This window comes from Marmota flaviventris, chromosome 13 (genome assembly GCF_047511675.1).
Source record: "Marmota flaviventris isolate mMarFla1 chromosome 13, mMarFla1.hap1, whole genome shotgun sequence".
In the NCBI taxonomy this organism is placed as follows: Eukaryota; Metazoa; Chordata; class Mammalia; order Rodentia; family Sciuridae; genus Marmota; species Marmota flaviventris.
In genome coordinates, this window is record NC_092510.1 from 27,526,841 (window position 1) to 27,552,429 (window position 25,589).

Genomic DNA, 25,589 nt, shown 5'->3' on the forward strand with positions numbered 1-25,589 from the left:
CAGACACTACAGAAATACAGATGATAATTAGAAATTATTTTGAAACCTTATACTCTAATAAAATAGAAGACAGTGAAGGCATCAATAAATTCCTTAAGTCATATGATCTGCCCAGATTGAGTCAGGAAGATATACACAATTTTAACAGACCAATATCAAGTGAGGAAATAGAAGAAGCTATCAAAAAGTCTTTGACCGGATGGATACACATCTGAGTTCTACAAAAAAGCCCAGGACTGCATGGATACACATCTGCATTCAACAAGACCTTTATAGAAGAACTAATACCAATACTCTTCAACTTATTTCAGGAAATAGAAAAAGAGGGAGTACTTCCAAACTCATTATATGAGGCCAATATAACCTTGATTCCAAAACCAGTAAAGACACTTCAAAGAAAGAATATCTTTCATGAACATAGATGCAAAAATCCTCAATAAAATTCTGGCAAATCAAATACAAAAACATAACAAAAAGATTTTGCACCATGATCAAGTGGGATTCATCCCAGGGATGCAAGGTTGGTTCAACATATGGAAATCAATAAATGTAATTCATCACATCAGTAGACTTAAAGATAAGAATCATATGATCATCTCAATTGACGCAGAAAAGGCATTTGACAAAATATAGCTCCCCTTCATGTTCACAACACTAGAAAAACTAGGGATAACAGGAACATATCTCAACATTGTAAAGGCTAACTATGCTAAGCCTCAGGCCAACATCATTCTAAATGGAGAAAAATTGAAGACATTCTCTCTAAAATCTGGAACAAGACAGGGATGCCCTCTTTCACCACTTCTATTCAACATAGTTCTTGAAACACTGGCCAGAGCAATTAGACAGATGAAAGAAATTAAAGGAATAAATATAGGAAAAGAAGAACTTAAAACTAGCACTATTTGCTGACGACATGATTATATAGTTAGAAGACCCAAAAGGCTCTACCAAGAAACTTCTAGAACTAGTAAATGAATTCAGCAAAGTGTCAGGATATAAAATCAACACCCATAAATCAAAGGCATTCCTGTATATCAGTGACAAATCTTCTGAAATGGAAATGAGGAAAACTACCCCATTCACAATGTCCAAAAAAAAAAAAAGATACTTGAGAATCAACTTACAAAAGAGGTGAAAGATCTATACAATGAAAACTATAGAACCCTAGCAAGAGAAATCAAAGAAGACCTTAGAAGATGGAAAGATCTACCTTGCTCATGGGTAGACAGAATTAATATTATCAAAATGACCATACTACCAAAAGCACTATACAGGTTTAATGCAATTCTGTTCAAAATCCCAATGGCAGTCCTCATAGAAATAGAAAAAGCAATCATGAAATTCATCTGGAAAAATAAGAGACCCAGAATAGCTAAAGCAATTCTAAGCAGGAAGAGCGAAGTAGGTGGTATCACTATACCAGACCTTAAACTATACTACAGAGCAATAGTAACAAAACCAGCATGGTACTGGCACCAAAACAGGCTGGTTGACCAATGGTACAGAATAGAGGACACAGAGACTAACCACAAAATTATAATTATCTTATATTAGACAAAGGTGCCAAAAACATGCACTGAACAAAAGATAGCCTCTTCAACAAACGGTGCTGGGAAAACTGGAAATCCATATGCAACAAAATGAAATTGAACTCCTATCTCTCACCATGCACAAAACTTAACTCAAAATGGATCAAGGACCTAGGAATTAAAACAGAGACTCTGCCTCTAATAGAAGAAAAAGTAGGCCCAAATCTCCATCATGTCAGATTAGGCCCCAACTTCCTTAATAAGACTCCTATAGCACAAGAATTAAAACCAAGAATAAATAATGGGATTGAATCAAACTAAAAAGCTTCTTCTCAGCAAAAGAAACAATCTGTGACGTGAATAGAGAGCCTACATCCTGGAAGCAAATTTTTAACCCTCACACATCAGATAGAGCTCTAATCTCTAGGTATATAAAGAACTCAAGAAGCTAAGCACCAAAAAATAAATCAATAAATGGGCCAAGGACCTGAACAGACACTTCTCAGAAGAGGATATACAATCAATCAACAAATATATGAAAAAAATGCTCATCATCTCTAGCAATCAGAGAAATGCAAATCAAAACTAAGATATCACCTCACTCCAGTCAGAATGGCAGCTATTATGAAGACAAACAACAACAAGTGTTGGCGAGGATGTGGGAAAAAAGGTACATTCATACAATTTTCCAAATTGGCTGCACCAATTTGGAAAGCAGTATGGAGATTCCTTGGAAATCTGAGAATGGAATCACCATTTGGCCCAGCTATTTCCCTTCTCGGACTATACCCAAAGGACCTAAAAACAGCATACTACAGGGACACAGCCATATCAATGTTTATAGCAGCACAATTCCCAATAGCTAAACTGTGGAGCCAACCTAGATGTCCTCCAATAGATGAATGGATAAAAGAAATGTTGCATATATACTCAATGGAATTTTACTCAGCAATAAAAGAGAATAAAATCATGGCATTTGCAGATAAATGGGTGGCATTGGAGAAGATAATGCTAAGTGAAGTCAGCCAATTCCCAAAAAACAAATGCCAAATGTTTTCTCTGATATAAGGCGGGTGACTCATAGTGGGGTAGGGAGGGAGAGCATGGGAGGATTAGATTAATTCTAAACAGGGAAGAGGGTTGGGAAGGAAAGGGAGGGGGAAGGGAATTAGCAAGGATGGTGGAATGTGATGGTCATCATTATACAAAGTACAGGTATGAAGACTTGAATTGGGTGTTAACATACCTTATATACAGAGATATGAAAAATTGTGGTATATATGTGTATTAAGAATTGTAATGCAAAAAAAGTACACATGTACAATGGCATAAATTGGTGTGAACATACTTTATATACAGAGATATGAAAAACTGTGTTCTCTATGTGTAATAAGAATTGTAATGCATTCCACTGTTGTGTATTTAAAAAAATCAACTAAAAAAAAAAAAAAAAAGAAATAAGCAGGTGCAAATTGCCTATAAGCATTTTGTGAGTCTAGATGTTTGGGCCTAAGAAGATACTATGTCAGGCACTGCAACATTATATCCTCATGAAATGACCAGGAAGATATAACAATTCAAAATTTGTAATTACCTAATCACATAGCTTCAAAATAGAAAAGCTAAAATAAATGAATCAAAAAGGAGAAATGTATAAATTTATGATTATACTGTTTTAACATATTTCTCAAATATAACAAGCAAATAAATGATACAGAAGATTTAAATAACACAATTAACAAATCTGAACAAACTAACATAAACCATATAACATTCTTTAAAAAGCTACAGAACATTTTCTTTTTCTCAAATACATATGAATAAGTTACTGACCACAGACTGGCCCACATAGCTAATCTAAAAATTTCAAAATAGTGAATCAAAATATTTCCCCAAATTACAGAAGAATTAAATCAGAAATCAATGAAAATGAGAAAGTTCCCATAGTATTAAAATGTAAGGCTGGGCGCAGTGGCGTATGCCTGTAATCCTAGCAGTTTGGGAGGCTGAGTCAAGAGGATTGCGAGTTCAAAGCCAGTCTTAGCAATGGCGAGGTGCTAAGCAATTCAGTGAGACCTTATCTCTATTTAAATAAAATACAAAAATGGGCTTGGGATGTGACTCGGTATTCAAGTGCCCCTGAGTTCAATTCCCAGTACAAAAAAAAAAAGTATATGATAACCATTAAACTAAAATATAAAAAATGAGTAACAATAAAAATTAGAAAATTATTTTGAACTAAATGATAATAAACATACAAAATTAACATTTGTGAGATAAAGTTAATGTTATTTTGTGAGGAAAATTAGTGACTTTAAATGACTTCAAATATGAAGCAAAAATATCTGAAAAATAGTGATTTAGATATGAACTAAGTTGTTTTCCCCTAAGACTTACGTAGAAGCCCTAGTACTCAATGTGACTGTATCTGGAGATGGAGCATTTATGGAGATAATAAATTTCTTTTGTCTAAACCATCTAGTCAGTGGTACTTTGTTTTGGCAGCCTGAACAGACTAATACAGTATTGATCTTAAGATGTTAAAAAAATAATCAAAGTAAATCTAAAGAAAGATGACATAATATAAAATAAAATAGAGTAAAACTGGTGAAACTGAAAATACATGTATAAAAGATATCATCAAAGAAACCATGATTTTCTTGTGTAAAAAAGCAACTTATAAAATTGATAAACCTTTAGCAAAATTAATCAAGAAAAAGAGAAGGCACAAATAAACAATCCCAAGAATGAAAAAGGGCATCACCATAAATATATTCAAAATTTTAAAAAGGGTATTATGAATATATTTATGTCAACATGTTAGAAATTTCCAATGAAAAGATCACATTCTTAGAAAAACATAAAAATAAGGATAAACAGAAAAGTGAATTGTCCTATATGTAAAAATAAAATAGAGTTCATAATTCAAAACCTTCCTACAAAGGCAACTGCAGGCAAGGACTGCTTGGCTTCATTAGTAAACTCTATCAAACATCCAAAGAGGACATCATATTGATTCACATCAATGTTCTAGAAAATGCAATTAAGTATTTCTTAAGATTTTTAGTGAGCCAAGAATGCCTTGATATCAAATTATGAAGAGGAAATTACAAGATAGGAAAGTTACAGGCCAATCTCCTTCATGAATATTCAAACAAAAAGTTTTAAGCCAATAGCAAGTCAATTCCCAAAATGTGAAAGCGGCCTAATATTAAAAAACTAAATCATATAATCCATCCTCAAAATAAGATAAAGTCCCAAAGCCACATAATCATTTTCAATAGATAAAAATTGAAAGCATTTAATTTTTTAAAAATCAGCAAACTACTAGGAGTAGAAAGCAATTACCTTAATTTGATACAGGGCTGTTAATTCAAAAAAAATAGTAACAACAAGAACAACAACAAAACCCTAGAACAAAAAACACACTTAATAATAAAATTGTCCAGTCTCCTTTCTAAAAGAGAAATGAGATAAATCACTGGCCTATTGATAGTCAGGAACAAATAATAATAAAAGGGAAGAAAAACATTAGAATAGGATCAAATTAAGATGAATTCTGAAGGACAAATATAATTTTAAGAAAATATTTTCTGAAAGTCATTTATGTTATTAGAAAATGTTTGTATAAAACCTTATTATCTGAACTTGCCACTAAGAAATAAATTGTTAACAGTATACTTAATGGACCCTTAAATGTTTTCTACATAAGCAGTTAAATCTAAGATGACTGTCAGGGCAAATAATTTATCTCTTTATGAGGTGAATGCTGAAAGCACTTCTGTAAGCAAAGCTTTATCTTTTACAACTTAGTAGAAGCATATAGAGATGTGGACAAAATTAGACTACTTCTGGTTTATAATATTTCTGGATAAGATAAAGCTGGACAGAACTCACTTTTTTTACAATGAACATAAGGGAGGACTTCTATATAGTTTTGTTTTAAAGGAAGAAAAGTTTTGCATGTTTTTACTGGAGTAAATCTGAAAGATCCTGCTTCTTTGGGATAAAACTAGTTCTTTCTGGTTTCCAACTGTATTTAGCTTCTGGTTAGATTAAAAAAAAAAAAAAAAGAAAAAAAGAAATAGTAAAAGAAACAAACAAATAAAAAAGAGCCTAAATACTATATTTTAAATCACTGGCAGTTATTTTACAAATATAGAACAATTCTTAAAATCATCAAGGCTGATAATAATCTTTTAAAAAACACACAGACACACAAAACCAAAAAGAGTTCTGAGAACACTGTAATAATCAAACTAACACTTACGTCCTTTTGTGTTACTTCCCCATGGCTTTTTCCACAACTCCACTTTAATTTTCTAGAGCCCACTGGATCAGCCCAGGTATAAAACACTGCTTTTCCAGGAGGAAGGGAATCTTCAATATCACTGAGACAACTGTTAAAAGTAGCAAAAATAGGTATTAAGTTAAATGCAACCAGATAATATATCAAAAATACAAGATAATATATAATTCTTAGCCCATTGAGATTTGTAGAAATTCTGAATTAGACAAATTTTCCTTATATAATGAAATAAGCAATCTCTAAGAAAATATTTTAAGGAAAGCATCTCACTTAGGAAATAAAGATCTTCAAGTTTGAAATGAATGTCAATTTTTGTTTTAATTCAAATTATGGAAAAAATTTCAACTATTTTATATGATTCATACTAAATCTAAGAGAATTTAACTGGCAACTGTTCCCTAAGTGTTAGTTACTGTGGCAAAAACAGGTTTGGCTTAGTTATTTTTAAAATAATAAGATGTGAGACACAATATAAGAAATTCAGCTCATTCACAAAAAGATTTCAATAAGAAAAACAGAAATTATTTAATCAAAGAAGTAATAAATTAAAGTTTTTCTGAGCCAAATAAATTTACCCTGCAGATTAAAAGACTTCACTGGCTATCAGATAATATTAACGAAAACAGAATATGATCCTATGCCTATTTAGTAAAATATTTAAATTAAAAAAAAAAAAGGGAAGAGAAACCCTTGTAAACATTCAGAAAAGCCAGTTACTTGCAAAGGAATAAAAATGAGCTTTTAGAAAAAAAATTCTATAAATTAGTGAGAAAGTTCAAATATACAGACAGAATGCTATGAAATAGAAAGTGAGCCTTCACCAGATACTCAATCTGTCAGTGACTCGATCTTAGACTTTCTAGCCTCTAAACTGTGAGGAATAAATTTCTGTTATTTACAAAAAAGTCCAAATAGACTAAGACAGAATTTATGTTTTTTTATAATATAATTAAAAAACAAGACAAAACAGGAAGTATCCTTTCTCAATATCTCAAACAAATGAGACAATGATAGACAAGGAGGACTTCTAGGTACTTCTTAGACTAGTTCTATGGTCCCTATTCAATACATGTTTGATTTAAATCAATTATTATAAGTTTTACATTTGGAAGCGAAAGAAAAGTATAAATACACTAACAGATATGGGTCCATTAAAAAGTAAGAGATGAAAACAAAATACTCAGACACAGTAAATTCAGGATAACCTGGAACCACTAAGTAGTGGAACATAGAGTTGCATAAACTACAGTAGCATCAAGAGGGTATGATATCACACAAAACTGAAATAAACAATTTTAAGATTAGTCCTATACCATCAACCTTGAGTTTTGGTATTTAGGAAGCAGTTCTTTTCCCATACACTTTAGCAAGAAGAGGATATCTGAAAAAAATCTAAAATTTTATAATTACATTATGCTTATTAACATATGAAAATTTCAAAAAGACCAAATTCTGAGACTCTGAACAAACCTTGACATTTTTCAACAGGCTAAAAAATGATCCAATATGATATGTCAAGAGCTTTGTAATGTTTTGAACAACTAATTAAAAAAAAAAAAAAGAAAGAAGACGCAGAAAAAAAAAAAAACAAATAAAAAATGATCAAGCTTTGGCTATACTAAACTCTTCATGATTCTTTCTTTGAAGCATTTGAAAGTAAATTATGAAGTTGGTTTGATCCCTACAAACTTGAGTATACCTTTCTTTAAAAGTAGGACATTGTTTCTTATAACCACAATACCATTATCTATGTTTATATTCATGAGAAATCATTATAAATGTCTCATTACCTAGATTCGGCTAATCAGGAGTTACCATATTTGTGATAATCTTCTTACCTTTGTTGGTACTGAACAAGATCATTCTTAGTGTGATTTATTAACAGGAATGTAGCTGCTCCATCATGGTAATCTGAAAATGTAATAATGGTTGAATGCTCAGCCAAATTAACTTCTGCTATGATACCTCCAAGCTAAAAGAAAGGAAAACAGTCTTTAATGTGATAATTTCCCCAAGATTATTATTAATAACATGTAGTAATAAAATTATTCATAACTTGATAATTTGGAAGACAATTTAGAAAATAAGCATTTTATATTGCATTTCTGGGAAACAATGAATCCTTTTTGTATGCAGATTTGTGGAATTCTAGATCGCCTATCTAGCATCCTAGGCACTCCAACTCACTTTCTGTGTAATAATTAATTTATCTTATATTTCTCTTTTTTAAAATTTTTTAATTTTTAAAAAATTTGTTCTAAGGCTGGGGTAGTAGCTCAATGGTAAAGCGCTTGCCTCGCAGGCTTTAGACACTGGGTTTGATTCTTAGCACCACATAAAAATAAGTAAATAAAATAAAGATACTGTGTCTATTTGCAACTAAAAAATATATATTTTTTAATTTTGTTAAATATTTCTTTTTTTTTTTGGTACCTTTTCCCTTTTAAAAAGAAATGTTGGTTCATTTTTAGTGAGAGGGGAAAAACAGATAATTGTTTTAAAGAGTAAAATAAAATACTAGTAAATACACAGTAGCTTTTTCAAAGATTCTTGTGAAAAGATAACTTACCTCATTATTCAGACGCAATAAAATACAATTTTCTTGCTTGTTAAAATATATCCTTTTTGGAGGACCTTCACTCCTTTCAACTTGAATAAGAAGTTTACTGCCAGCATCCTCAGGCCAAAAGGGGATACACTAAGAACATATATTACATATATTTATAAAAATAAACAGATCTTATCAAAAATACTTATATTGTTGTAATAAACTCATCATAGTAGTAAAATAAACTTCAAAAAATCTCTGTCAGCTGGGCATGGTTGCGAATGCCTATAATCCCTGGGACTCAGCAGGCTGAAATAGGAGGTTCTCAAATTCAAGGTCAGCCTCAACAACTTAGTGAGACACTGTCTCAAAATTTAAAAAAGTAAAATAAATAAGGGCTGGCAATGTAGCTCAGCAGTAAAGCCCCCTGGGTTCAATCCTGAGTACCCAAAACAAACAACAACAAAACCACCAAACTCTTTCAACATTGTTATTAGGTTGCTTAGCTGAACAGCTATAAACTGTCAATTTAGAAATGGGTTATCACTTTCAAGTACTAAAAATACAAGCAGCAATGAGTAATTAAGTTGAAGAGCAAAGATAAGTAGGGTGCTTGGAAGAAAACAGACTTCTTTCAGAGAAATGTTGAAAAATCAGCAACTAAGCTGAGTCAGAAACTAGGAAGCAGATGTTGAGTTTAAAGCAAAGGTTCATTTAATTACTAAAAATATAAATCATGTTTGGATATTATTTGTTAATTAAGTATAAGTACACACTATTGATGAGTCAGAAAATGTAATTAGGCTCTTAATATTATTAAGAGTAAAAAAGTAATCTAAAATTCATAGAAGGAAAGAAGCTTGGAATCTCAAAACAATTGGACATCTGTGATTTGGAAATGAGGCTAAAGACAGAGGAGACAGTGAAGGCACCAGAAAAAAAGACTGGAGGACAGAAACTGGAAACAAAGACAAGAATTAAAAATACAAGATTGAGAACTAGCCTTCTCTATAAACTATAGTCAACTCCATCTTAGGTCCTGACCAGATTGGTCACTTGATTAGTCATGCAGTGTTTTCAAAGAGCCTTTTCATGTATGATACCTGATCTTTATCATATATGACCTGGGACAATTCTTTTTTCCCCTTTTTAGTTGTACATAATGGTGGGATTTGTTGTTACATATTTGTACATGCACACAATGTAACAACAGAATTTGACCAGTATCATGCCCCAGTACTTTCTTTTCATCTCCTCTTCCCTTCCCTTGACCTCCCTTTGATTTTCATAAGATACTCTCCCCTACACAAACATCTTTTTTTTTTCTCTTTCCTCTCTAGTTTCCATAATGACAGAAAACTTTCTGAGTATGGCTTATTTCACTTAAAATAATGTTCTCAAGTTCCATCTATTTTTCTGCAAATGACATAATTTCATTCTTCTTTATGACTAAATAAAATTCTACTGTGTACATATACCACATTTTCTTTATTAATTCATCTAGTGACATACAACTAGGCTGATTTCATAGTTTAACTACTGCAAATTGTTCTGCTATAAACACAGGTATGCGTGTATCTCTACAGTATACTGACTTTGATTCTTAAGGATAAATACTGAGTAGATGTATAACCATGTCATATGGTATTTCTACTCTTTTGCGGAACCTCCATACGGATTCCCATAGTGGTTGTACTCATTTGCAATCCCACCAACAGTGTAAAAGTAATCCTTTTTCTCCATACCCTCTCCAGCATTTATTATTTTTGTATTCATGATGGCTTCCATTCTAACTAAAGGGAGATGAAATCTCAGTGTAGTTTTGACTTGAATTTTCCTAACTGCTAATGATCTAGAACATTTTTTCATGTATTTGTTGGCTATTTGTATTTTTTCTTTTGAGAAGTATTTGTTTAGTTCTTTTGCCCATTTATTAACTGGGTTATTTGGGTTTTGGTATTAAGGTTTTTGAGATCTTTATACATTCTAGATATTAATCCCCAGTCAGAAGAACAGAGAGCAAAGATTTTTCCCAATTCCATAAGCTATCTCTTCACAGCTTTAGTCATTTACTTAGCTGTGCAAAAGCTTTCTACTTTGATGCCAATCCATTTATTAACTCTTGGCATTATTTCCTGAGTTTTACGGATTGTACTGAGAAAATCGCTGCCTGTGCCTATATGTTAAAGAGTTGACCCCACATTTTCTTCCAGGAATTGCAAAGTATCTGGTCTAATTGCTATGTCTTTGATACATTTTTGAGTTGATTTTTGTGCAGAGTGAGAAATAAGGAAATAGTCTCATTCTTCTACATGTTGATAATTAGTTTTTACCTGGGGACAATTCTGTAGTAAAACTGAGCTAAATGTCTTAGCTTGTTAAAGTCGGTTTTATTCAACCATGAAAGGTAGAATTAGTTATTGAACAAGGTTAAGGATGTAAGAGGTTTACTATGATCCCCCCCCCATCCCGTCAAGACTTCCTGTATCCTAGCAGGTACTTACCCGGGAGAGTCAAAATAGAAACAATACAACTAATCCAAGCATATTTCTTGTGAAGAACTGAAAAGACTAAAAATGTTGTATATTTTGGACATCCCCAAGGCTATAATTCCTTGACAGCCTTGGCTTAATACTTGAGTTTAATAATGTACAATGTATTGAGCTTAATAATGTATAATGTATTTAAAACTGTGAGGCCTCTTGAGGCTCAATAAAGTGCTAACGTTTTTGTCTTTTGTAGAAGGGAAACAGAGAAATATAGATAAGGTTAAAAATCAAAAACAGTGATAATCATGAGTATTTTTCTTTCTTTTGGTGCTGGGGATTGAACCTAGGGGCATTTCACTACTGAGTCACATTCCTAGCCTTTTTTATTTTTTGAGACAGGGTCTCACCAAGTTGCTTAGGCCTTGCTGAGCTGGCTTTGAACCTGCAATTTTCCTGCCTCTGCCTCCTGAGCCACTGGGATTACAGGTGTGCGCCAACACGCCTGGTGAGTATGCATCTTAATATGATAAGGTTGATCAGTAGGAGTCAAATTAGAAACATGCTTACAGTCCCAGCTACTTGGGAAGCTGAAGCAGGATTGCTTGAGCCCATTAGTTTGAAACAAGCTGCACACCTGTAATACCAGTTACCTGAGAGCCTGAGACAGGAAGTTCACAAGTTTGAGGTCAGCCTTGGCAAAATCCTCAGCAACTCAGAGAAACCCTGCCTCAAAATAAAAATAAATATAAAAGGACTGAGGATGTAGTGCAGTGGTAAAGTACTGGTTTCAATCTCCAGCACAAAAAAAAAAAAAAAAATTAAAGTCAGCCTGAGCAACAAAGTGAGACCCCATTCCCCTATCAAGAACAAAAGGCCAAACAACAAAATTAGAACTTAAAAAATTCAACACATGAAAGAAAATTTATTTCTTAGGCTGAAATGATAAACAAAAACAAAAAAAAAGCAAATTTTAAAGAGTCATTAAGCATTTGAGATTGAAATTAATGTAAATATGAACTAACTATTGAAAGACATTCTACAGATAAGGTTTTCATAGGATAATCAAGACCTGACAATATCTGAGAGACACAGATACATCAAGACAGAAATGTTATCACAAAATCACGGAAAAAATATGTGTAAGAAAAACATAAAGCTAATGAGATTATGTGGAACACTCACAAAAATAAATCATATATTAATTCAGTAAGCATGTTTTGAAAACATGCTATGTTTAATCTTTGACCAAAACCCTCCTAAAGCTCCCCATTTCACTCGGTTAAGGTAAAGTCCTTGTAAAGGCTTACAAAGTTCTGTATAGTTATCCTTCATTACCACTATGCTTTTCCTCTACTATTTTTCCCTCTCCAGTATCACTGGCCTCTTTTGATATCCCTCAAACGTGTCAAATACTTTCCCTCTTTAGAATCCCTATTCTGGTTTATCCTTCTGTGTCTAATGCTTTCTCCTCAAATATTCCATCAGGCCTCACAAGGCTAACTAAGTACCCTCGCCGTTCCAGAGTTGGTACATAGCCAGAACACTGTGGTTTCAAAGACAATCCCCCTCATTTCTCCCTCACACAATACTTTTAGATATACCTGCATTTCTAGCCTAGGCACTTTCATTTGGAGGTCTCTCTATCTGGGCCCATGAGCAGAGGAGTTCCTCAGAAGCCTCTGCCAGAGGTTTATCTGAGAAGAGGAAAGCCCTGAAAACTCTTTCTCAGTGCTCAGTATTTTTCTACTCCTGCCCTCTTTCATCCCTCAGGTTCATAAAACTGCCAAAGCCTTTTGTTAAGGAGTCCTTCAACAGGGAGACAACCCCAATGTCTGGGCTGATCCACTTCATCCTAGAAGGGGAATGTTCCTAGAAGGGAAAATGGAACAAGGGGATGTAAGTGCCCTATCTGGTTTATTTAGCCTCTTGCTTGGACTATTCAAAGTAAATGATTAAAAGTTTGACTGTGTTAATTCATTCTGGCTTGTTGTCTTAATCAATTACTCCTATATTTGTCAGCTCAGCTGAGCTCTTGACAGCTACTCTCTCATTTCCTGCAAGCTTTTGTTCAAAGGTGACTTCAGTGAGTTCTGATCACTTCACTAAAACTAAAGGTCACTCCTTGCTCTTCAGAATGTTTGATATTCCTTATCTTACTTGATTTCTATTTCTCTCATTAGACTTGTAACTTTCTTATACATTTTATTAACTGATTAGGGTATTATTGATTTATTGTTTTTCTTTGCACCCACTGAATTGTAAACTACCAAAGACAGAAACCTGATATTTTGTTAACAGATGTAATGCAAGTCACATAAAAAGTACATGGTAAGGAGCTGGGGCTGTAGCTCAGTGGTAGAGCACTTGTCTGGCACGTGTGAGGAACTGGGTTTGATCCTCAGCACCACATAAAAATAAAATAAAGGTATTGTGTCTACCTACAACTAAATATTTAACAACAAAACAAAAACAAACAAAAAGTCCATGGTAAGTATTCACTGAAAGAATGAACAGAATTGAAAAAGGTGGAACTTCTGGAAATGAGAAATATATTTAAATAAAAAATCAGTAGTTTAAGTCATAAATAGCAGTTTAGACACAGTAAATTAAAAAAAAAAAAACAAAACAAGAAAGAGATATACAAAGTAGAACTCATCCAGAATGTAGCAAAGAGTTAAAGACATGGAAAAGACAAAAGGAATATTAAGATATATAAGATACATGAAGGAGAATCTGAACATCTAAAATGTTTGAATAAAGATGCAGTAGGAAAATAAAAACAGACTAAAGGAAAAGCAATATTAAAAGACACATAAGTTTCAAGTTTTATAGAAAGTAAATATTCTATCAACCTAAGTCAATTGTTTAGAATCTTTTATGTAGATCTGACAGCAAATGATGGTACACAATCAAAATTTCATAAGTTACTTCAAATAATTTGAAGGAAAGTTTGGCTTAATCTACTCTGTATGAAGGCAATTCTAAAAGAGAAAATAAATCATTTCCTCCTCTTTGATGCCTCTATACCTTAACTAATTCTATTAGTATATTTAAACTATATTTAACTGAACAAGCTATGCATTCCTATAGAGAAAGGTCTAGTTTTTGATAATTAAATATTAAAAGCCTAGTACAAATACTCAATAAAAGTTCATGGAACTGATTCAAAATTGGGGTGGGGGAGGGTTAAAATTTCAGGCATCTAACTTCAAAAAAAGAGAATTCAAAGAGGTACATTTTTGAAATTCATCTACCCACCTGCTCCAATTGAAGAGAGAGCCATTTATCACTTCCCTCTTCAGCCACTGATATATGATATTTGCTCTTGTTTTTAATCATATAAAAAGGAGTAAATGTCACAATTCTGGTAATGTTAAAACTGCTAAGGTTTATAGTGACACCAACCTAAGGGAAAAAAATTAACAGTTAAAGACTGTTATATTATTATAATATCCTTATAAACTTTTCTTAAGTAACCAACAGATATTTTAAATAAAAGTTGCTTGAACGCAGAATGAACTTACTTGATATTCCATTTTTGGGCCTTTGCATTTAACGGCTCCATGACTACCAACAGTATCAATTGAAAACTGATCTGACAACCCACTATCAGTTACCATAAGCTGAACCTAAGAAAAAATATTTTAAAGATATTACAAGTACCTTTAAAAATTTTTACTTAAATTGACAATTTAAAACTTTTTTTGCATAAACTAAATATTACATTAATACACAAAACCTTTCTCAACATTAAATGTTAAATCTACTTAACCTCATGTACAAATGTTATTTCTACCTAAGTTTCAAAGTACTTTAGTGCTCCAAATAGGAATCATAAAAGAGAGAAGAGCAAGAGTAAGAAAAAAGTTACATACCTTATTGGTATAAAAAAAGTGATTCGGCTGAAAAGAAAAGAGAACTGGCTTTTTGTAATTAGGTGGATGCTTTCGATGAATTCCATCTGCTTTGTATTGTAACATTCGGCCAGTTTTATTGACCATCCAGTATGGACTATGAAATGCCACGATTGCCTGACCAGTGTTGTAAGTCATGTGGATAGCAATATCTAAATCAGTCTTTTCCATTTCTGTAACACAGGTAAAACTGATGAAACTAATGTCTTGTTGATTAGATTTTATATAAAATTCACTTTTCCAATCATGATTAAGATAATCAAGCAATTTTAAATGTAGTTTGGTTTTATCCACTTGTTCAGTATAAACCTGGGCTGAATATCCTTCATTGAGAGTAAAAACTGTATTTTCAATCCCCTGTAATGAAAAAATACAATAAATTTTGAAATGTCTGAATAATCATCCAAAAGTTCTATTTTATTATTTTAATGCTATACAAAAAACTCTTGAAATAACAATCAGAAACAGTTAGAAGACCTACACTGAAGTTCTAACTTTGCCAATGATGAAAACCTCTGTAAAATATGGAATCTAGACTTGAGTAATTGATTTGTAAAATGGTTTAAAAACTACTTCAAAGACTCTTGTGAAGAATAAGCAGTACGAAACTTCATTGGAAATTATATGTGAAATATTATAAATATAATTAGTAAAACAAAAACATCTACAAGTGATTATAGTTTGAAAACTACAAATTAACAAAAAACATAAAAAGCTAATGCTAATCCAAAATAATAATCTTTTTTTTTTGTTAATTTTTTTTATTGGTTGTTCAAAACATTATAAAGCTCTTGACATATCATATTTCATACATTAGATTCAAGTTGGTTATGAACTCCATAATCTTTACTGCCTTCCATTTCTGATGTGTTGTTGTTGTTCTGACAGCTGTGGGGAGTGACCCCAGGGGTGCTCTATGATCTAGCATTTTTAATTTTTTAAAAAATTGAAACAGGGTCTCCTTAAATTGCCCAGGCTGGCCTTGAACGTATAATCTTCTTGCCTCAGCTTCTCATGCAGCTGGGATTATAGGCCTGTGCCACAGTGCCAGGTTCCAATCTTGATTTTTACCAATCCATTCACACATATCCAACAACTATATTACATCTTATGTATCCCTCAAAACTGTTCATTGCTCTCCAACCATGCTTCCATTACCTGAATTCCTATCTCTATGACCTCTAAGTTTGAGTCTCCTAACCACACTTTCCTCTTCTATTCCCTTTTCCCATACTTATATAAATTGTCTTTATAAAAATTGATCACATCCTTTGGAAACTGGCAGACAGAATATGATTCCAAGAGCATCAAATCAAAAATTTTATAAGAATATAAATGTAAATAGTACATCTATGTATCTTACCAGTATTCTCAATATTTCTTTCCTGGTTTCTTATTACAATTAATATTGTTCATAACATAAGATGAAGGAATCTCTTCATCTTAAAATTTTTAATTAATTAAAGCAAAATATCAGCTACTGTTTCCTTATATGCTAAATAATATTTCACACACACAAAAATGATGGTGGTTGATGGTGGTGGTGCTGGAGTGCCTCTTAGTCATATGCTAAATTCTTTATGTACACCAACAAATAATTTCCCCATATCCTAACCATGCAAGTATTATTCACATTTTATATACTAGGAACAAAATATTATAAAATATAGCCTAAGAACATACAACTAGCAAATGGCAGAGTTAAAATACAATCTCAAATCTGACAGAAAAGTGCAACTAACTATCTGTCACTCATGTGGTAAACAGATATTCTTTAACCACAGATATGTCAACTCCCTTCAGCAAAGAATGTATTAGAAAGTATAGGAATATAATAACTCAAAAAGCAAAATGAATCTAGGATAAATATAATGAAAAAGTACTTTCTTTCATGTGATAAGTTTGAAAAATTGATTATTTATATGAAATCTATGATGGAGATATTACTTTTATAACCTTATGAGAAAACCATACTTAATCTGCTAAAATAAATTCGAGTATTTAAGGGAAAAAGCACCTTCAGAGGGCAAACAACTCTTTTAGGGAATTAGCATTAAATATAATACAAAGTAGCCAGCTTTTCTGCTTATGTATAGTACTTAAATGTTATTTCAATATTAATTCTCATACTCATTTCAAAAATTAGTATTCATCTTTTAAACAAATGATATATGAAATATACATGCAATATATTGTCTAAAACAAGTGATCTCATCAAATGATTATATGCAATTTTATTATCTCCATATTCTAAATTTTTAAGAGAACTGCATATTACTTTTGTTAAGTTATTTTATAAATGGCTTACCACAGTTGTGCAAATAATTTGTATTAGGCTTAACAGACTTCTAAGGTAAATTAGTGAAAAGTACTTTAATTCATCATTTTATACATGATTAAAACATTTCTACTTGAAGAATATCTGTTAGATATTCTTTATTACTACTATATAACATTTACTAGAACTTCAAAACAATTTTTATTTTTCATAATTTTAAGTAACTCAAGCTGCAAAGTCAGACAGGAAGACACAGACACACACACACACACACACACACACACACACACACAAACACACATAAAATAATGATATCCCAAATCAAAAATACCTCAATATAATAAGCAATTTTATAAGGAAGAAGATTTCGAAGTAGGATGGGTGGCCACAAATGCATTATATAAGGTAAGTCCCAACCATCTTGTGAATATACTGACAGAGATGTCAAACTATCTTTTTCAGGGACGATATTAATAATAAATGATTTCTTAGAAGGGTTTGTAGATCTACATTTCTTCTTAAGAAGAGCTCCATCATTTGCTATAATTTCTTCAAAGTCAATTGGTTCACACTTTTGATAGTCCTCATCTTCTGGCTTCAGAAAAAGAAATGATCTGCATAAAAGATTAAACATTATAATTTAAAATGCCTTGAGAGAAATAGATGAACTCTAGATAGGGCAGAGGGTTGGGAGGAAAAGGGAAGGGGTAGGGGGTTAGCAAGGATGGTAGAATGTGATAGACATCATTATCCAAAGTACATGTATGAAGACACGAATTGGTGTCAACATACTTTATATACAAACAGGGATATGAAAAATTGTGTTGTTTATGTATAATAAGAATTGTAATGCATTCCACTGTCATTTATTTTTTATAAAATCAATAAAAAATAAAATAAAATGCTTTACATTAAAAAACTATGATTACAGCTTTAGAATAATGAAATTATTTTGTTCCATATTGTTATAATAAATATTTAAGTTTTTGTATATTTTTTAGCCCTAGGTAATATCTTCTTAACTTTCTGGAAATCCATTATGTTATTTGGCTTTTAAGAAGAGAATATTTTTATTACAAATTTACTATTTTAAAAGTGTACTTATAATAACCAGAAAATACACAATCATACCAACCATATATGCAAGGCTAAACACGTAAAATCTCTTGTGTATTTTACTGAAAGAAGTTGGCTTTATGTCATCTTAACAAGAAGTAAATGTCACAACAGTGATCATAAAATTTAAAAAATTCTATTGAAAAATCATCACAGGCTTTTTAAAGTTAATGAAAGTTTTTGAAATAGTATGGAGATTCCTCAAAAACTAGGAATGTAACCACCATTTGACCCAGTTATCCCCTTCCTCAGGATATATCCAAAGAAGTCAAAATTAGCAGGCTACAGTGACACAGCCACATTAATGTTTACAACAGCACAATTAACAATAGCTAAGCTATGCAACCAACCTAGAAGCCCATCAACAGATGAATGGATAGAGAAATTGTGGTATACACACACACACACACAGAGTGAGATATTATTCAGCCATAAAGAAGAATTAGTTTATGCCATTTGCTGTTATATGGACAGATCTGGAAACTATAATATTAAGTGAAAGCCAATTCCCAAAAAACCAAAGGTTGATACTTTTCTCTGATATGTGGATGGTAACACATAATAAGGCAAGAAGAAGAGAAGAATAGTTCAGTAGTATACACAAAGGGGAATGAAGAGAAGGGAGGATGTTTAGGAACAGGAAGGACAATAGAATGAATCCGACATAACTTTCCTATGTACACACACTACAGTGAATCTCACCATTGTATACATCCACAAGACTGGAATCCTAATTAGAATAAGATATATTCCATTGTTGTATAAATATATCAAATGGATTCTATTGTCCGGTAGAACTAAAAAAAAAACAAGTTTTCTACATATATTTGCAGAAATCTGGGGCACAGATATGGAGGAGTAGGTATAAGAAAATGATGACAGAATCCTGTGATACCAAATGATTAATACTTATATTTGAATATTACATTCTGTATTTACATTTCAACAATACCTTTAGGCATAATAATGCTTTATTTAAAGAAATTTTAAGAAGATGTGTTCATTTATTTAGCAGTACTGGGATTGAACCTAGGGCACTCTAACACAGAGCTACATACATCCTCAGCCTTTTATTTTTATTTATTTATTTATTTGTTTGTTTATTTATTTATTTTTGTCTCTTTTTTAAAAATTCTAATTTGTTATATATGACAGCAGAATGCAATACAATTCATATTATACATATACAGCACAAATTTTCATATTTATGGTTGTACACAAATTTTATTCACATCATTCATGTCTTTATACATATACTTAGGGTAATGATGCCCATCTCATTTCACCATCTTTTCTATCCCCACACATTTGCCCTATCTAGAGTTTGTCTAATACTCCCATGCTTGCCCTCCCACCCCAATAGGAATCAGACTCCTTATATCAGAGAAAACATTCAGCATTTGGTTTTTTGGGACTAGCTAACTTCACGTAGCATTATATTCTCCAACTCCATCCATTTACCTGCAAAGGCCATGATTTTATTCCTTTTATTGCTGAGTAATATTCCATTGTATATATATGCCACATTTTTTAATCCATTCATCTACTGAAGGGCATGGAATCTAGGTTGGGTCCACAGTTTAGCTATTGTGAATTGTGCTGCTATAAACATTGATATGGCTGTGTCCCTGCAGTATGCTGTTTTTAAGTCCTTTGGATATAGACCCAGGAGTAGGATAGCTGGGTCAAAGGGTGGTTCCATTTCCAGTTTTCTAAGGATTCTCCAAACTGTGTCCATATTGGCTGCAACATTTTGCAGTCCCACCAGCAATGTATGAGTGTGTCTTTTTCCAAACATCTGCACCAAGATTTACTGTTGTTTATATTCTTTTTTTATATGTGACAGCAAAATGAATTACAATTCTTATTACACATATACAGCACAATTTTTCATATCACTGGTTGTATACAAAGTATACAAACACCAGTTTGTGTCTTCATACATGTACTTTGGATGATAATGTCCATCACATTTATAACCCAATCAATAAATGGGCCAAGGACCTGGACAGACACTTCTCAAAACATGATATACAATCAATCAACAAATATATAAAGAAATGTTCATCATCACTAGCAATTAGGGAAATGCAAATCAAAACTACTCTAAGATTTCATCTCACTCCAGTCAGAATGGCAGCTATTATGAAGACAAACAACAATAAGTGTTGATGAGGATGTCGGGGGAAAAGGTACACTCATACATTGCTGGTGGGACTGCAAATTGGAGCAGCCAATAAGGGAAGCAGTACGGAGATTTTTTGGAAAATTGGGAATGGAATCACCATTTAAACTAGTATCCCACTCTTTGGTCTATACATACACAAAGGACTTAAAAACAGCATACTACAGGGACACAACCACATCAATGTTTATAACAGCACAATTCACAATAGCTAAACTGTGGAGCCAACGCAGTTGCCCTTCAATAGATGAATGGGTAAAAATAATGTGGCATATATACACAATGGAATATTACTCAGCAATAAAAGAGAATAAAATCATGGCATTTGCCGGTAAATGGATGGAGTTACAAAAGATAATGCTAAGTGAATTTATCCAATCTTAAAAAAACCAAATGCTGAATGTTTTCTCTGATATAAGGAGGCTGATTCATAGTGGGGTAGGGAGAGGAAGCATGGGAGGAATCAGTTAGAAATGATGGTGGAATGTGATGTTTATATTCTTAATAGATGCCATTCTGACTGGAGTGGGATGAAATCTTAAGAGTACTTTTGATTTGCATTTCTCTAATTGTCAGAAATGTTGAACATTTTTTAATATACTTGTTGATTGATTGCATATCATCTTCTGAGAAGTGCCTGTTCAGTTACTTGGCCCATTTATTGATTGGGTTATTTGGTTTTTGGTGTTTAGCTTTTTGAGTTCTTTATATACCCTACAGATTTAGTGGTCTATCTGATGTGTGAGTGGTAAAAGTTTAGGCTCTCTTTTCACCTCACTGATTGTTTCTTTTGCTTTGAAGTTTGAGTCCATCCCATTTATTGATTCTTGATTTTATTTCTTGCACTACAGGAGTCTTATTAAGGAAGTTGGGGCCTAATCTGACATGATGGAGACTTGGGCCTACTCTTTCTTCTAATAGGCACAGTGTGTCTGGCTTTAATTCCAAGGTCCTTGATCCACTGTGAGTTGAGTTTTGTGCATGGTGAGAGATAGGGGTTTTATTTCATATGAATTTCCAGTTTTCCCAGCACCATTTGTTGAAGAGTCTATCTTTTCTCCAATGTACATTTTTGGTGCCTTTGTCTAATATAAGATAACTGTAATTATGTGGGTTAGCCTCTGTGTCCTCTATTCTGTACCATTGGTCTACAAGTCTATTTTTGGTGCCAATACTATGCTGTTTTTGTTACTGTTACTCTGTAGTATGGTTTAAGGTCTGGTATAGTGATGCCATCTGCTTCACTCTTCTTGCTAAGGATTGCTCTAACTATTCTCGGTCTCTTATTTTTCCAGATGAATTTCATTGACTGCTTTTTCTATTTCTATGAGAAATGCCATTAGGATTTTGATTGCAATTGCATTAAATCTGCATAGTGCTTTTGGTAGTATGGTCATTTGGACAATATTAATTCTGCCTATCTAAGAACGAGGTAGATCTTCCCATCCCCTAAGGTCTTCTTTGATTTCTTTCTTTAGCATTCTGTAGTAGTTTTCATTGTATAGATCTTTCACCTCTTTCATTAATTTGATTCCAAAGTATTTTCTTTTTTTAGAGGCTATTGTAAATGGGGTAGTTTTCCTTGTTTCCCTTTCAGTGGATTTGTCACTGATAAATAGAAATGCCTTTGATTTATAGGTGTTGATTTTATATCCTGCTACTTTATGGAATTCATTTACTAGTTTTAAAATCTTTCTGGTGGAACAATTTGGATATTCTATGTATACAATCATATCATCAGCAAATAGTGCTAATTTGAATTCTTTTTTTTCCTATCTGCATCCCTTTAATTTCTTTCGTCTAACTGCTCTAGTCAGTGTTTCAAGAACGGTTAGATAGAAGTAGTGAAAGAGGGCATCCCTGTCTTGTTCCAGTTTTTAGAGGGAATGCTTTCAATTTTTCTCCATTTAGAATGATGTTGGCCTGGGGCTTAGCATAGATAGCTTTTACAATGTTGAGGTATGTTCCTATTATCCCTAGTTTTTCTAGTGTTCTGAATATGAAGGAGTGCTACATTTTGTCAAATGCTTTTTCTGCATTTTGAGATGATCATAGGATTCTTATCTTTAAGTCTATTGATGTGATGAATTCCATTTATTGATTTCTGTATGCTGAACCAAACTTGCATCACTGGGATGATCCCAACTTGATCATGGTGCACTATCTTTTTGATATGTTTTTGTATTCAATTTGCCAGAATCTTATTGAGAATTTTTACATCTATGTTCATTAGAGATATTTGTCTGAAGTTTTCTTTCTTTGCTTGCTTTGTAATCAGGGTGATACTGGCTTCATAGAATGAGTTTGGAAGTGGTGACCATTTTTCTATTTCACAAAATAATTTGATGAGTACTGGCATTAGTTCTTCTTTAAATGGCCTGTAGAACTCAGCTGTGTATCCATCTGGTCCTGGGCTTCTCTTGGTTGGTAGGCTTCTGATGACATTTTCTATTTCATTGGTTGAAATTGATCAGTTTAAAGTGTATATATCATCCTGATTCAATTTGTGCAAATCATATGACTCTAGAAATTTGTCAATGCCTTCAATATTTTTTATTTTATAGGAGTACAGGTTTTCAAAATAATTTCTAATTATCTTCTATATTTCTGTAGTGTCAGATGTGATATTACCTTTTCATCATGTATGTTAGTAATTTGAGTTTTCTTTCTCCCTTTTGTTAGCATGGCTAAGGAGTTGTAAATTTTATTTATTTTTTCAAAGAACCAACTTTTTGTTTTGTCAGTTTTTTCAATTGTTTCATTTGTTTTGATTTCATTGATTTTAGCATTGAGTTTAATTATTTCCTGTCTTCTACTGCTTTGGGTGTTGATTTGTTCTTCTTTCTCTAGGGCTTTAAGATGTAATGTTAGGTTATTTATTTGGTTCCTTTTTCCTTCTTTAAAGGAATAACTCCATACAATGAACTTTCTTCTTAGTATTGCCTTCATATTGTCCCAGAGATTTCAATATGTTGCATCAGTATTCTCATTTACCTCTAAGAATTGTTTAATCTCCTCCTTGATGTTTTTTGCAACCCATTGTTCATTCAATAGCAATATTAGTTAGTCTCCAGGTGTTGGAATAATTTTTATGTTGTCATTGATTTCTAATTTCATTCGATTATGATCTGATAAAATGCAGGGTAGTCTCTTTCATTTTATTTTTTTGTATTTGCTAAGAGTTTCTTTGTGGCGTAACATATGGTCTATTTAGAGAAGGATCCATGTGCTGCTGAGAATAAAGGTATTCACTTGTTGAAGAATTAAATATTCTATATATATCAATTAAGTAGAAGTTATTGATTTTATTATTGAGTTTTATAGTTTTTGTTCAGCTTTTGATTGGAAGATCTATCCAGTCGCTAAAGAGGTATGTTAAAGTCACCCTAAATTACTCCGTTGTGGTCTATTTGAGTCTCTGAACATGAGAAGAATTTATTAAATGAGCAAAGTTGCTTCATTGTTTGGGGCATATATATGTATAATTGTTATGTCTTCTTGGTGATGGATCCCTTGAGCAGTATGAAATGACCTTCTTTATCCTTTTTGATTAACTTTAGCTTAAAATCTACTTAATTGATATGAGGATGGAAACCCCTCCTTGCTTCCGAAGTCCATGTGACTGGTATGATTTTTCCCAAACTTTCACCTTCAGTTTGTGGATGTCTTTTCCTATGAGTCTCAGGAGGCAGCATATAATTAGGACTTTTTAAAAAATCTAATCTGCTAGCCTATGTCTTTTGATTGATGAGTTTAGGCCATTAACCTTCAGGGTTATTATTGAGACATAATTTGTGTTCCCAGCCATTTTTGTGCTTAATTTAACTTGATTTCTCCTTTCACTATTTTTTCCTTTAGTGTAACACCTCCCTCTGATGATTTTAATTGTTGGTTTTCATTTCCTCTTCATGAAGCATTTTGCTGAGGATCTTCTGTAGTACAGGTTTTCTAGATGTAAATTCTTTTACCTTTTGTTTATAATGGAAGGTTTTTATATTATCATCAAATATAAAGCTTGATTTTTCTGGATACAATATTCTTGGTTGGCATCTATTTCTTTCAGAGTTTCGTATATGTTGTTCCAGGATCTTCGAGCTTTCAGGGTGTGGGTTGAAAAATCTGTACATATCCTAATTGGTTCCCCCTATATGTAATTGGATTCCTTTCTCTTGTGGCTTTTAATATTCTCTCCTTATTCTATATGTTAGCCATTTTCATTATAGTGTGCCTTGGTGTGGATCTGTTGTGATTTTGGTGACCTGTAAGACTCTTCTATTTGGTTTTCCAATTCATTCTTCATGCTTGGAAAACATTTCATTGAATAGATTGTTCATTCCTTTGGTTTGGAACTCTATACCTTTCTCCATCCCAATAACCCTTAAAGTTGGTCTTTTTATGCTATCCCATATTTCTTGAATGTTCTGCTTATGGTTTCTTACCATTTCCACTGTGTGGTCCACTTTCTTTTCAAGATGAGATTATATATATATATATTTAGTTTTCGGCAGACACAATATCTTTGTTTGTATGTGGTGCGAACCCGGGCCAGTGTGATACCGCTTGAGCCACATCCCCAGACCAAGATGATATATTTTGTCTTCATTGTCTGAGGTCCTGTCTTCCAAGTGGTGATGCTTTCAAATGAATTTTAGTTTGGTTTATTGTTTCTTTCATTTCAAAGATTTCTGTTTGATTTTTATTTTTAGAACTTCTATCTCCCTATTGAAGTCATCTTTTGCTTCCTGTGTTTACGTAACTCTTCCTCAAAATAAGTTTTTACTGCCTGTATTTGCTCTCTTATATCATCCTTTAACTCAGAGAACATTTTATTATGTACATCCTGAACTCCTTCTCTGTAATTTTATCTGCTGTGCTGGCCATGGATTCTAATAATGTGTTATCTTGATTTATTTGGGGCACTTTCCTCCTTTGTCTTTTCATGTTGCTTGTGTGTCTTTCCTTCTAGCACTGTGGATCTGAGGCATTTCCGTTTTTACCCTATAAGCTTTTAGTATCCTTGTAGAGTTCCAATCTCTCTCCTTTTGAGGGGAAGGACAATGTTAACAAACCCAATATAAACAAGATATAACCTTAAAACAAATAGTTGCTATTAAAATGTTTACAATTTGTTTACAATGTATAGAAATGGTGAATTCAATTATTATCTATAATATAATCAGCAGGTTTGTAAAAGGGTTTACAGTTTCTGACAGTGGAC

General features: G+C 32.5%; 1 protein-coding gene across 6 annotated transcripts in view; it reads right to left on the reverse strand.

Annotated features, from left to right (window-relative positions):
* Vps13a (vacuolar protein sorting 13 homolog A) overlaps window positions 1-25,589 on the reverse strand; it is a 255,843-nt gene that overhangs the window by 82,915 nt on the left and 147,339 nt on the right. For all 6 annotated transcript variants that reach the window (XM_071600547.1, XM_071600551.1, XM_071600552.1 and 3 more), the window contains 7 exons: window positions 17,402-17,684; window positions 14,754-15,149; window positions 14,403-14,507; window positions 14,137-14,283; window positions 8,411-8,539; window positions 7,680-7,813; window positions 5,803-5,932 (listed from right to left, as the gene is read on the reverse strand). In XM_071600547.1, coding sequence (XP_071456648.1) covers window positions 5,803-5,932; window positions 7,680-7,813; window positions 8,411-8,539; window positions 14,137-14,283; window positions 14,403-14,507; window positions 14,754-15,149; window positions 17,402-17,684 — 1,324 coding nt within the window. The remainder of the gene's footprint in view (window positions 1-5,802; window positions 5,933-7,679; window positions 7,814-8,410; window positions 8,540-14,136; window positions 14,284-14,402; window positions 14,508-14,753; window positions 15,150-17,401; window positions 17,685-25,589) is intronic.